Source organism: Clinocottus analis, unplaced genomic scaffold (assembly GCF_023055335.1).
Source record: "Clinocottus analis isolate CAN_PGR_092001 unplaced genomic scaffold, fCliAna1.0.p SCAF_7, whole genome shotgun sequence".
NCBI classification, from domain to species: domain Eukaryota; kingdom Metazoa; phylum Chordata; class Actinopteri; order Perciformes; family Cottidae; genus Clinocottus; species Clinocottus analis.
Window position 1 is genome coordinate 21,954,287 of NW_027176229.1, and position 14,556 is coordinate 21,968,842.

Genomic DNA, 14,556 nt, shown 5'->3' on the forward strand with positions numbered 1-14,556 from the left:
GTGTGACTGCAGGGTGGTACTTTTGTATGTGTGTGTGTGTGTGTGTGTGTGTGAGGCTGCGATGAAAAGGGGGAAGGCCCGGGGATCCACAAACCACTTGAGGGGTCTCTCCTAATTTGCATAATTAACTGTTGACACTAACCGTGTTTGATGAAGGCCCATTGAAGCCGGGGACCCTTTTACACAGCCGGCCCCTGGGAATGAGACAGAGGCTCCTCCGGCAAAGGTTAAAACAATGTGTCTGGTTAACTTCCGACAAACGCGGCGAAACCAAACGCCACAACGAGAGGTTACGGCACAGAGCGACCCGGGACTTTCCCAGACCCGAAATACCAGCAGATGTTCGGCTTCGGAGTCTCATCCCTCCATGTTATTCATATTATTTGTAATATTATTTATTAAACACACTTTTAAAAACTGACGGACCACTTGGTTTTTCCCTTTTTTTAAAAATACGGGCTTGTAAATAGTCTCGTTTACGGCTCAGTATTCCTGTGAAAGGAAAAACAAATCGTCTTTATGCAGCTTTTGCGGATAAAATTCAACGTTGAATTGCGCCGGCCGAAGTCTGAAAAGCTGAGGTTCCTTCCCAGAAGCCTCTCTGTTGTCGGCCATTGAAGGCCCTCAGGTGCCCGTGTGGATAAAAAAGCAGATTAGAGAACGTCTTCCCGGCCCGGGAGAACGTCAGAATGTCTTCTCGGCTCGAAGGAACTTCGTCCCGGCCCGAGAGAACGTCTCAACCGGCCCGAGAGAACGTCTCAACCGGCCCGAGAGAACGTCTCAACCGGCCCGAGAGAACGTCTCAACCGGCCGAGAGAACGTCAGAATGTCTTCTCGGCTCGAAGGAACTTCGTCCCGGCCCGAGAGAACGTGTCAACCGGCCCGAGAGAACGTCTCAACCGGCCGAGAGAACATCTTAACCGGCCCGAAAGAACGTCAGAATGTCTTCTCGGCTCGAAGAAACTTTGTCCCGGCCCGAGAGAACGTCTCAACCGGCCCGAGAGAACGTCTCAACCGGCCCGAGAGAACGTCTCAACCGGCCCGAGAGAACGTCTCAACCGGCCGAGAGAACGTCTCAACCGGCTGAGAGAACGTCTCAACCGGCCCGAGAGAACGTCTCAACCGGCCGAGAGAATGTCTCAACCGGCCCGGGAGAACGTCAGAATGTCTTCTCGGCTCGAAGAAACTTTGTCCCGGCCCGAGAGAACGTCTCAACCGGCCCGAGAGAACGTCAGAACGTCGTCCCGGCCAGAGAAAATGGCGTCCCGGACCGAGAGAACTTTGTCCGGGACCGACAGAACGCCGTCCCGGCCCGAGAGAACGTCTCTCCGACCCGAGAGAAATCTTCCGTGACTGATACGCACAACAACAGATAAACACAATTTTTCTCACAATTTTAATTCCCCCACCAGCTCCTCGAAAGTGTCACTCCGCCCCCTTCTTGTACGGAGGGGTTCTCACTCCACATCCATGGTGGCTTTTAACTCCGCCTCTTTTTTAAACATTTTTTCTATCGGGATGAACGACCAACGAGGAAGCTCGCTCTGCTTTTTTTTCTTCTTTCCTCCACCAGAATCAAAGATGTCCGTCATCCCGTGAGACTCTTTTTCAAAAAGCCTCTTCCAGTTTGTCGCCCCCGCTCATCAACCTAATTCTCGGCTGCCGCACAAAGTATAAAAACAGATTTATTGTTCGTTCGTTTTTTTTTTTTTTGGGGTCTCAAAGGGGCCTAGAAACAGTCGACGGGGAGGGGTCTCACTCGCATTTAATGACGACGTCCTTAAGCTCGCAACTTTCCCACACTTGTTTCCGGGCGGAACGTAAACGGCCCCCGAGATCCGTTTCTTTTTTTTTTGTTTGTTTTACATTTATTTGCCGCCGCCGATAGATGGATGCCGTATGAAAATGTGCCATAACTGATTATAAATGGGACAAGTGCCCGTCCACCCACCCACCCCTTTTCTATGCCTATGAGATGCCCCCCACCCCCCTTTGGTTCTTGCACACTGGTCTCAGGGCCTTCAAAAGGGGGCCCCTCCAGCTTTGATCCTCTACATGGGTGCAGGAAAAACATCTTTTTGCCCCCGACACTGTGCCCAGTAAACCAAAGTTTTCCCCGCCGCCGTATGCTAATGCGACCCAAGCTAATCACCCTTCCCAGTCGCGAGATTTATACACCATAATGGCACCCGGTGGTGCCCCCCCCCCCCTCCACCCTCACCCCCGCCCCTCACATCTACCCTCTGGATATCCCATGGTGCAAAGGTGTCTTCTGTCTCGTGAATGCAGCTGCCTTGCCACCACCTCAGCCTCTCGCTTTCTTCCACAGAAAGAGGGTAACATGAAAAACAGTCCCGTGGGTGGGCCCCCTTAATGCCGCCCCCCGTGTGCCCCCTCTCTTCTACACATACACACACACACACACACACACACTCATTCTCCGCCCCAAATGTACTTTTCCAGTAAATGTCGCGAAACACACACAGGCGCTCCAAGGTAGGCTCCAGACAGATAAATGTGTCGGCGTGGGAGGGGAGGGTGGGGTGGTGCTGGAGCGCCGTGGCCCCTCGGCGCCCCCTCCAGCACCCCAACGCCTCCATCAGCATGTCTCGTAGACCTGCTGCTCGGCTAACAATCCTCCCGTCAACATCTCCACCCATCAAACCCGTTGACGACCGCGTCCACCTCCGGTCCAGAGTCCACTTGGAAGAGGCGACGTCCACGAGTTCGTCAGAACAAAAGCGAAAGTTGTCGACATCGCTCGGCCCTCATCTGTATTGTGGCCCCCTTCGCCTCCCCCCCCCCGGCCCCTCGACTCAATGGGACAAACACGGAGAGGCCCGGGCAGCGCGGCCCTCCAGAGCTCTTGGCTCCGTCCCAGCTTCCCCTCAGGTGAACTGTATTGCGGCTCGTTGAGGTGGTTCAATAAAAGGCCAGTAACGAAGAAAGGAAAGAAAGTCTCTTTTTTAATTCCACTAACGGAGTCGTAGGAAGGAAACTAGCCAAGGTATGACACGCTCAAATCTGTCCCAACAGCATCTTTTAAAGGGGGATTTGAGCCAACGTCGTTTTTTAAGACAAGAGTCCGGAGTTATTAAAGCTATTAAAACATTATTCTGACGATGACGTCGTTGTCACTCCGACACTTTGTCCGCGAGGTCGTCGGCATGAATCAGTACGCGTCCTCCTCGACGCACGCTTGTTTAACCCCATTGAACTAGGACACATTTACACGGCCCTAAAACAAGTACACACTCTGCAGTGCGCTGTGTGTGTGTGTGTGTGTGTGAGGAAGTGGATGCAGGAGGTGGAACAGACTCACACACACATACAGCACGGAGAGGGACAAAAATGCCAATCAGTGCTTGATAAATTGCACATTCGGAGGGCCCTTAAGTACTTAATTTATTTATTTATTTGCCACCTAGCACCCTTCCATCTTTGCTCCGCCCTTGACGCGAACTCTAATGGAGGGGTTGCTGATTAGCACCCAAAAAAAAAAAGATAATCCGGGTAGCCCGCGGTGTCGGGAGGGCCGCACTGTCGTCGCGTCTCACACACACACACACACACACACACACACGCACAAACCGGGGCACACAAAGGTCAAAGTCTTTTCCGTCTTCCCTCCGCGCGCCTGTGAACCGCAGCAGCGGTGGTGCACTTACCGCCGCGTCCAGATGGCGCTGGAGACAAACGGGGGGCCATCGCCGTCGGACCCCTCAATAGGACCGTCTAGACTGCCGCCTGACCAGACAGATACAGTCTCCCATCAAATTAGCGTTTGTCAGATTTATGGTAATGGTCCGCAACAGTGTTCCTGTCAGTGACATCGAGATTTACAGCGCTGACACCCATCTCCCTCCTCCCCCCCCACACACACACACACACACACACACACACACACATATACACCATCCTGAGCGCTCCCTTTTCAACCCCCTCCTCCTTCACCCATCCTTCATTTCATAGTTACTGAACAACTCTTGCCCGGCCACCGGGCCTCATCTGAAGGCAACCTGGAGGAGAAGTTCTGTGTGTGTCTGTGTGTGTGTGTCTGTGTGTGTGTCAGGGAGGTTTGTAAGAAGGCTGAGGCCGTTGAAGTGCAAAAACTCGGGGTGGCAAAACCACCCAAGCCCCCTCTGCCTCGCCGACAATGGGTCGTGTCAGGGTTTCCTGTTAATCCTCTGTGATGGAGCTTGAGTGTTTTTTTTTTTTTCGGGGTGAGGTGGTGGTGGTGGTGGTGGTGGTGGTGGTTGCATAGAAGCTTGTTGGGAGGAGGAGGAGGGGGTGGGGGTCTATGTTGGGTCGGCGTGGTTTGAGAAGCGACACAGAGATACTGAGCGGTCCAGAGTTGAGGAGGGTGAGAAGCGGAGGGGAAGACGGGCTACATGGTGGCGAGGTGGAGGACCCGCGCATGCAGATTAGCGTCGCCCCCACCCCCCCACCTCCACCCCTCCATCTTCCCTCTTTCATGTCGTCCTTTTTTTTCGGGCGGTAACCCGATCCCCGGGCCCGAGCACCAGTGTGAGCCCAGTGGGGAGAAAAAAGGCCTCCCGACAGATATCGCGTCCATTCTCAGCCCCAAATGTTTTTGCAAGGCCGCTCCCCCCCCTCCCGCCTTTGATCTGGTCCTCCTCCGCGACCCCGCGGGGTCACCGGGCTACCGTGTCGGGCGGGCCAGATAGGAGCAGGCCAAACGCTGGAGGGAGGAGGGGTGTGTGTGTGTGTGTGTGTGTGTGTGTGTGTGTGTGTGTGTGTGTGTGTGTGTGTGTGTGTGTGTGTGTGTGTGTGTGTGCCCGCTCCAGTTGTGTTGTTGCCCTCCAGTCTAGACCGGTCTGAGTTGTCTCTTAAAAAGTGGACTTTACGCTCAGTGCCGTCTGGGACGCTGTGACGAGGCCGAGGCCCGTGGCAACGTTTCCGGGGTGGTTCAGGCCGAGGCTGGACGTCCTCCCTTCCTTCCTTCCTCCTTCCCTTCCTCCCTCCCTCCCTCGCCCGGTGTTTCACATGTGCGTGAAGAAAATGTCTTTTCAGTGCATCGCTTCTCCTTGCACTGGATTGCAGTGCGGCCCAGCAGAAAGCTGGGGGGCGCTCTAACTTCACTCTACGGCTGTGTGTGTGCGTCTGTCTGTGTCTTTGTTTGTGTGTGTGTGTGTGTGTGTGTGTGTGTGTGTGTGTGTGTGTTCCAGCATGTCTCCTTGTCCAGACACCTTAGCGTCAGGGCAATAGTGTTCGAGCTCTGAAACGAGGGCCAGACAGACAGAAGTGGGATGAATGAATTGGGTGGCGGGGTGATCGGAGAGAGGGAGAGGGAGAGAGAGAGACACAGAGCGAGAGAGAGAGAGAGAGAGAGACACAGACAGAGAGAGAGAGAAAAGAGAGGGAAAGGGAGAGAGAGAGGGAGAGAGACGGTGAGGATGTTGCTTCAGAATAAGGGGATGATATGCCTGCAAAACAGTGACAAGCAAATCAGCTTTAAAACGGGGCCTCCCTGTGTACACACACACACACACACACACACACACACACACACACACACTCCGTTGTGGGTTGTTTTGTCGACTTAAGTAACGGTCTGACACGGTCTGCTTCACCAGACGGGGCGTTGAGCCGGTGCAGACGGGGGTCATCTTTATTATCGCGGCGCGTCTGTCGTTTTTTCCGCGCAACGCTGAAGGCGACACACTCGCCGCAGCGAACCACACATTCCACACAACTGGATGTGTATTGACGAGGTGTGTGTGTGTGTGTGTGTGGGTGTCTGCGTTTGCACAAGGGGTCTATTTCTGATGCGGAGGGTGATGAACGGCACCTGTTTAGTGTCCTTAGTTGGCCATTGTGTGTTTTTCATGTTGTTGCAGCGCCGTAAATCTTGCGTTTCATCACCCGCGACCACGGTTGTCTCGCAATTAAGGTTTCTTTAAGAGATCCAGCTCGCGTGCGCGCTCTGGGAAGAGGGTTGGGCTCGAGGATGTGGGTCCAGAATATGAGGTTATTGCGTTTTTTATTTAAAATAAACCCAGAGGCCCGGAGCGCGGCTCCCAAACAAAAAGCGTCGGGTAAGAGTGCAGCGAGCCACCTCGTGTGTCTAGCGTGTCTCTTTCTCTCGGCCCTTAACGAGTATGACACACACACACACACACACACACACACACACACACACACACACACACACACACACACACACACACACACTGTAGCGGTCCTACCATGCAGCTTCAAAGCGGCAAATAACAACAACTGAACTGGGATCGGGGGGGAGAAGATGAATGAGGATGAATGAATGTGTCCCTTCCCTCCCCCTCTGCCCACACACCCCCTTCCCTTTACCTCCCTTCCCTCACCCCCCCCCCCCCCCCCTCCCACGGTTTTGCAGGGCCCCGTGTTATGACTGTGGCCCGGTGTGTATTACACACATATCTGTTCGCGCCACTCCTCCGTCGGGACGCCCTTATAAAGGACTGTCATCTCCAAAAGGTCAGGAGTGAGCCGTGCACACAAGTGTTGTCCCGACACACACAACCACACACACACACACACACACAAAAAGACCCGCTTGCCCGTCAGTGTCCCGTGTCCGTCTGTCTGCGGTGCCTTCGACTCAGAGAGCTAAGTGTCTCGGATGTCCTTTCCCTTTTCCTCCTCCTCCTCCTCTTCCTCCTCTTCCTCCTCCCTCCTCTCCTTCACTGTTGCTGGGAAATCAAGATGCCCCGGCTCGTGTAGATTGGCAGGCCCGGGGTGGAAGTCATGTTCTTATTTTTAATTTTTCGGCTTCTTCAGATGCCGGAGGAGCGGTTTCCACCGCGCCGTCTTTAAACCCTCCATCGTGACGCCGAGTGCAAAGCGGTTCAAGCGTATCAGTCGGCGCGTCACCGACCTTTCAGGGGGAAGCGTGCCGCGGTGAGCGAGGACGCGGCCCTCCGCCCGGCGCCGATGTGCACGGGCCCGACGGGATGTTGGAGTTTGTCATCGGCGGCAATGACGCAGATGAGACGTCAATCACTGAAAACATCATTTCCTTGCATACCTTCGCAGGTCAACATTTTCCACATATCTTTTTGACAGAACACACACGCACACTGTGTGTGTGTGTGTGTGTGTGTGTGTTCTGTCTGCTCGCTCCAGGACTATTTAATATATATTTATGTATATTTCTTACGGCCGCACCGCTGGTTCCAGTGGGGGAACATTCCTGCCGTGTTCGTACTTGTCGATGCATTTCTCATATTTGGGATTTTCTTTTTGGAAACAAATGTGTGAATGAATGTCTCTAACCTCCGCTGCCACAGCAAGTTGTGCGTGTGTGTGTGTGTGTGTGTAACATTACGGTTGGGAGTTTGTATAATCAAACGTCTAAATTTGTGAAAAAGCCTTGTGATGATCTGGAAAGACGGGAAACGTTTAGCTTCCCCCCACCGGGGCGAGATATTCTATACGTCACTGCTGAGGGCCCCGTGATCGATGGTTCGATTCCCACGTGCCCTTGGGCAACGCGCTGCACTCTCACATAAGGATGAACGTCGAGGCGAAAACCCAAACCCCCCCCTCGTTGCTCGGATGCATCCGCGGACACGCCACGCCACGGGATGCACATCAGCAGGCGGTCGCCCGGGGTCAGCGGGGCGGTGTTGGGTCATGTGTGTGTGTGTGTGTGTGTGTGTGTGTGTGTGTGTGTGTGTGTGTGTGTGTGTGTGTGTGTGTGGGCCAGCAGCAGTGCCTTGAGCTCTGGTCCGCTGCCAGGAGGGCCAGTTATGTCGGCCATTAAATATCCTGATGTCGGTCTTTCTTCCTCCAAGCAGCCTGGCTTGGAGGTATTCACATATATATATATCTATATCTATATATATATAGATATAGATATAGATATATATATATATAACGGCACTGTTTCTCATTTACATAAAGCCGAGCTCATCAACTTTCCCCACAGCGGTGAGGTAATGTCTCGGCAGGTCCTTCGGGGGAAGTCGCAATTAAAACACGTCCAATCCCATAAGAGGCCGGCGGAGGGAGGCAATCGATAAAGTCCCCTTTTTTTTTTAATTTAGTTTTTTAATGGCCGGACTTTTGGCGAAGAGCCTTTTTTTATAAATTTGTTTTGTCACGGAGATGTTCGGATGCACAGGTGAGCTCGCACACGTCGCTCCGTTTAAACTCTCGGCTTCGCCATTTTTTTTTTGTTTGTCTTGGGAACAAAGTTTCCCTCGGACTTCACAGGTCCAATCCATCGCTTCTCGGTTTCTGAGTCGCCCCGCTAGAGACTCACGGGGGCAGTCGCCTCACCACGGGCTGGTCTCGGCGGCGGGGGAGAAAAGGGGGCGTGTCCCGAGGCCATCAAAGGCCTTTTTCCTGACATATTTTTTCCTTTTTTCTCTTCCCGTGAGCCTTTTCGCCCGAGCGCTCCTCGTCCATCTCGTGCTGTCAGAGAGAGCCAGAGGTGGGTCGCTCTCTCTCTCTCTCACGGGGTGAGTGTATGAGGGATCAGGGGGGAGATGGGGGCCCCGCTGTGTACACAGGGACCCCCGGGGGTCAGGGCCCGGATCTGCACCGTACGTGGAGGCGAGAGGTGGCGGCGGGAGCCGTCCCGTGTGTCTGCTCCCACAGCTTTTGCTGGTCTGGTGATCATTCTGTCGGGGTCGGGTCGAGGAAGGGGTTAAATAACTTCCCCTCTAACTCACAGGTACTCCGCTTTGTATGACCTCATCAGTTTTTCTTTACACGTGTACCCCCCCCCCCTCCTACCCCTCCTCCCCCTGTGACGCGCACACGCGTGTGTTTCTGATCTCTCCGCCGGCCTCCTGGAAGAGGAGGATGTTTCCTGTTCGAGCCGACCCGGCGGGTTCACCCAGGAGTCGGAGGGGGTCGGGTTGCTCCGCGTCTGGTTCTGCTGAAGCGGGGTTTCCCCCCACGTCGCCATCAAACGCCGCGGCTCTGAAAACCTGACCCCCGGTGGTCGCTAATGTCTTGTGGAGGGAGGGAGGGAAGGAGGGAGGGAAGGAGGGAGGGAAGGAGGGAGGGAAGGAGGGAGGGAAAGCACACCTGGAGAAACGCCGCCACCCCCGTGTGTTTTCTTTCCCGTCGAAGGCTTCGGATGGAACAGAGTCGCACTGTGTCGGACGGGGTCGCCCCCCCACACGACACGGGAGAGTAACCAATCCTCCAGGTTGATGGTCCTCCACCTGAAATCTGATAGCGTAGACAGGAGTGTGTGTGTGTATATGTGTGTGTGTGTGTGTGTGTGTGTTCTCCGTGCCTTGTCCAGACTGGTTCCTGTCCCGCTAATAAAAGAGATCTCTTTTTTTGGGGCGGGGGTTTAGCACACTGATCTCTCAACACAAGTTTTCCTTTCCCCGTTTTTTTAAATTTTTTTAAAAAGATCCCATTCACGGTTCACACTGCATTTTGCCCCTTAATGCCTCACAGCAGGCCTTCAGTCCCAGGCCGTGATTCATGGAGTGACAGGTCTGCCTGCGGTCGCCACAACACAGCCCAGTTAGAAGGGTTCACACACACACACACACACACACACACACTCATTGCAGACAAAAACATGTTGCACCACATGCACAGTTATATTCCCTTTCCAAGGTCTTTTTCTGTCTTTCTATTTTTTTCACTCCACAATTGCGTTCAAAGTCGTGAAAGTAAAACATCTTGTGGGTTTGTTATTTTTTTTTAAAACAACATTTATGTCCGGTGAAATATTTCTGCTCCTCTTCCATCATGAACCTGACGTGTGGCGGTGGTTTTACCGCCCCGTTTTTTTTGTTGCAGTGAAACCCGATTTGCGGTCTTCAAAATTGACCCAAAAAAATGAATTCTTTATGTTTTCATCCTCTTTCCGCCTCAGTGTTTCCGGGCACTGTGCTGTAAAGGACCGCCGCCGCCGAGACCGGAGTACGATGTGGTGTGCATCGGCCTGACGGGCGCCGGCAAGACCAGCCTGCTGTCGCGGCTCTGCAGCGAGGGCGGCGCCGGCGCCGGCCCCACGACAGGTACGACCCGCCGCTCTCCTTTTTATTCCCACAGTGGAGGAAAAAACATGCACTTAAATAGAAGCATTGCGCTCGCCACGCGCCTCCTCCTCCTCGTCCTCCTCCCGGATCTTGCGTTCCCTCACGTGTTTTGTGAAAGCTTCCCGAAGTGCTTTCACGTTTTCAGATAACGCTGACCAGGTATCGCAGTCAACGCCCGGGAGAGGATGAGGAAGGGAGGAAGGGAGGAAGGGAGGAAAGGAGGAGGGGGAGAAACGCTCTGCTGTATCTCAGCGGGGCCAAGCAGGAGGGCGGTGTGTTTTAAGTATGTCCAGAGGAGGACAAGAGGCTTTAGGGTGAGCACACCACTCGCTCTCGCTTTTCCACATACGCAATACTCTCCCTCAAGGACACCAACATTCCTTCTCTCTCTCTCTCTCTCTCTCTCCTCCTGCTCTCTCGGCTTCGTTCGCTTTGAGCGTTTGCAGGAAGGAGTCCCGGTTTTAGGTCGTTCGGTCGTTGCACACCCATAGGTGTAAAGAGTACAACCTGTAAGGGAGAGAGGAAAGGAGGGAGGGAGGGAGGGAGGAAAGGAGGGAGGGAGGAAGCAAGGAAGGGAGGGAGGGAGCAGACACCTGTCTGCCGCTGAGCCGGTCTTAATGGATCAAAACATGTTGATTACTCACCGGGTTTTTTTCAGCCCACTTCTCTGAAATGAGATTTATCCGTCAACACCGTCTGCGTCAGCCAGACCCCCCCCGTCCCCTACACACACACACACACACACACACACACACACACACACACACACACACACACACACACACACACACACACACGTGCGCACACACACTCACACACACACAGTCGCACTTCAGGCTTCATGGTTCTGTGCTGTCGTAATGGGCTTAAAAAGCCACATTTCAGCAGTTAATTTCGACGTTTTTAGAGAAATCTCAATCGGCCGTTCCGTCCCGTCTCTCCTTCCGTTTCGCGAACGTTTCCAGGAAACTAATTCCCACCGAGGCCGTTTAAGAGCACAATTTGTGCAACATTAAATCTCTTCTTTCTCTCTCTCTCTCTCTCCTCCGGCGGGGGGATTCTTTACCGTTTCCCTCTGCGCGCAAACCGCGTAATGCGTGGTAGCACTTTAGCGCCGTCCTCCTCAGAAAAACAAAAAAAAAAGTTTTTAGTTTTTTCGGTTTTGCTAAGGCGGGACCACACAACGCGTTCTTCTCTTTCGCTTTCACAACACAAATATGTTGTCAGTCCTCTTGCGTGTTCACCAGCTGCTGGTTTTTGAGGGAAAGAAAACAAAACAAAAAAAGGTACACCAGATATCCGGCGAGGGGGAGTCCGATTTCTTCGCGCTGTGTTTCTTCACTAATGAAAAGCAAGCCGGCCAACCAGTCGACTCTCATGGTTTCGTAACATGTGCCGTCCACGCCAACAACACACGATGTCTTCATGTCCTTTGTCTCCCCTCAGGTTTCAGCATCAAGGCAGTGCCGTTTCCAAACGCCATCCTGAATGTAAAAGAACTCGGAGGTAAGAGACCGCCTGGGCCTTCACAGTGTCACGCTCAACCTTTCCTCCTCTGTCGGGTGAGTCTGCGAGGTGGAGGGTCTCCACCTGACAGGAGAACGTGCTCAGGAAGCGGATGTGGTCTGTCGCGACGTCACCCCACGGTTTTCTGCGATTTTGGCCGTCGCCATCTTGGATTACGAGTCGTGAGGTCATAGTAGTGTAGTAGTGAGGTCATAGTAGTGAGGTCATAGGAGTGTAGTAGTGAGGTCATAGTAGTGAGGTCATAGTAGTGTAGTAGTGAGGTCATAGGAGTGTAGTAGTGAGGTCATAGGAGTGTAGTAGTGAGGTCATAGGAGTGTAGTAGTGAGGTCATAGGAGTGTAGTAGTGAGGTCATAGCAGTGAGGTCATGGTAGTGTAGCAGTCAGGTCATAGGAGTGAGGTCATAGTAGTGAGGTCATAGTAGTGAGGTCATAGTAGTGATGTCATAGTAGTGAGCTCATAGTAGTGAGGTCATAGTAGTGTAGTAGTGAGGTCATAGTAGTGAGGTCATAGTAGTGAGGTCATAGGAGTGTAGTAGTGAGGTCATAGCAGTGAGGTCATAGTAGTGTAGCAGTGAGGTCATAGTAGTGTAGCAGTGAGGTCATAGTAGTGTAGTAGTGAGGTCATAGAAGTGAGGTCATAGCAGTGAGGTCATAGCAGTGAGGTCATAGCAGTGAGGTCATAGCAGTGAGGTCATAGTAGTGTAGTAATGAGGTCATAGTTGTGCAGTAGCGAGGTCATAGTAGTGTAGCAGTGAGATAAGATAATCCTTTATTAGTCCCTCAGTGGGTAAATTACAGGATTACAGCAGCATGCTCACAGTAAATAAAGATAAAGTTTAAGTAATATAAATAAACAGTAGGACAGTAATAAATCTAAATTTAAAAAAAAAAAACAGTAAGAAGAATCTTAAATATACAGATGGTATGAAAAATAAAATAAGTAAATTTGTATAAAGGTATTGCACAATAAGTAAAGATACAGAAGACTGAGTTTCTGTTTCTTTGCAGATCAACATGTTCGATGTTTGGATATTTAATTTTCATCCAAATAAATCCATTTATTTCATTTCTGCAGTCATGAGACTTTTCAGTGCCTGTCTATGTAAAGTAGCATCATTATATGACTTTTATTTATTTACCGGGTCGTCACACTGACGTCCTCCTCGCCGCATGTGGGTGGCGTATTCTGATGCTTAATTACACAGTATATATAGACGTCATCATAAAAAACATGTTTTTCACTCAGGTAAACAAAACGTGTTATCTCATCTCTCGACATTAAACTGTGTACGCCGAGGACGCGACAAGCTGCTCGCTGTTGTTTGTTTGTTTCTTCTTCTTCTTCTCTTTTTTTTTAATCTCCGGTAGCATCACACCTTTTCGGCCACAGACGTCAGACCTTGTTAGTGTGTTGTGAAGTGGCCGCGCAACCTGCGCCCGGGTATTCCTGGAAACGCACAGCACTCGAGGAAGCCGTTTCATAAGCACAGAGCAGAGGGATCTCGGGGTCGGACGTACGTAAACAGAGCAAAATGCCACGGGGAGGCTTCCAGTCCTTTAAAGGGAGTCGTGGAAGAGGGATTTTAAATCCTCCCCCTCTCCTCCTCCCTTTCTCTCCGAGCAGCTCAGCGACACAAGACACCAAAAAATAAAAAACAAAGTATTGTGTTGTTGAGGGTGAAAGTAATTTATGTTGTTTTCCATGCCGCCATGTAGGCACATGACAGGTGCGGTGCATGTTTTTGAAGGGTCACCCATCCCAGCCTCTTGAAGAGATGAAAAAAAACACACACACACACAAAGAGGCACTAGGGGACCACCAACGAGGGTGCTACCAAATTTGGACACAGCTCATTAGGAAAGGAGGGCTGGGGGGGTTTCAAAAGAGTTTTTTCTTTTCTCTTCTGGATCGGTTCAAAGCCGGTCTGGTGGGGACATTATTGTGGTTGGAAACACACTGGTCCCACGGATGACACGATTTATTTAGATAAGTCGCAGCATGGGCCGCAAGCCACAGCAAAGGAAGATGGAATCCGTCCTCCTCTTCTTTGTAAATACACACAGGGCGGCAAGAATTAGAGCGATTTATTGGTGCCGTCGCGTCGCTCACGGGTCCGGCGGCTTCGACCCCGGCGCGGTATCGGATGTGTGTGTGTGTGTGTGTGTGTGTGTGTGTGTGTGTGTGTGTGTGTGTGTGTGTGTGTGTGTGTGTGTGTGTGTGTGTGTGTGTGTGTGTGTGTGTGTGTGTGTGTGTGATATTTGGTTTTCGTTTCAAGTCGCGTACGCATCCCGCGTCTCGGAGCGTGAATGACGTACACGCGGAGTCGGGAGAGTCGGCGCTTCTTGCGTTAACGTCCCGCCGGTCAGTTTTCACAAAGCGAGCGCTCTCGATGCGTTTTCTGACGTTTGTAACGTTCTCAACGCTTCACATTCCTGTCAGATATCCCCCCCCCCCCGGCTTTAAAACAAGCAAACAAACACCTTTTATGTTGTTTTGCACACGATGTGACGCCCAGACGTGTGGATTCGTGACCGCTCCTCCTCCCAAAAAATAAAAAAGAGCTCGTTTTACTCAACACCTTTCAAGTGGCTTGTTCTCTTCGCTCGGCCTCCACCAAACCAAGCACATAATCTCCGGCTGTACAACCTCGACCCGGAAAACCGGAATCACGCGACCTTTCCGGTACACCGGGCACGCTCGAATAATAGCCCCGCCTCCTGCCCATGGAGGCGGCGGCAGCAGCAATGATACAATGCAGAATTTAACCTTAGAAAACCTTTTTGAATTCATTGCCCATGTTGAAATGGCGAGGCGGATGTTTGCTTGTTTACTTTCCGGGGTGAACAATCACGTGATGGGAGGAGCACAGACCTTTATATATAAAGTTCACGTCGTCGTCGTCGTCGTCGTCGTCGTCGTCGTCGTCGTTTTGAATCCTTGAGTTTGACAATTTTGCCGTCGCCATCTTGGTTTCTTTCTGCAACCTATGAACGTAAGTTATCATAATTGTAA

At 52.0% G+C, this 14,556-nt stretch overlaps 1 protein-coding gene across 2 annotated transcripts in view; it reads left to right on the forward strand.

Annotated features, from left to right (window-relative positions):
• LOC137778903 (ADP-ribosylation factor-like protein 15) overlaps window positions 1-14,556 on the forward strand; it is an 87,643-nt gene that overhangs the window by 16,622 nt on the left and 56,465 nt on the right. For both annotated transcript variants that reach the window (XM_068566261.1, XM_068566262.1), the window contains exons 2-3: window positions 9,851-9,995; window positions 11,463-11,522. In XM_068566261.1, the coding sequence (XP_068422362.1) occupies window positions 9,851-9,995; window positions 11,463-11,522 (205 nt within the window). The remainder of the gene's footprint in view (window positions 1-9,850; window positions 9,996-11,462; window positions 11,523-14,556) is intronic.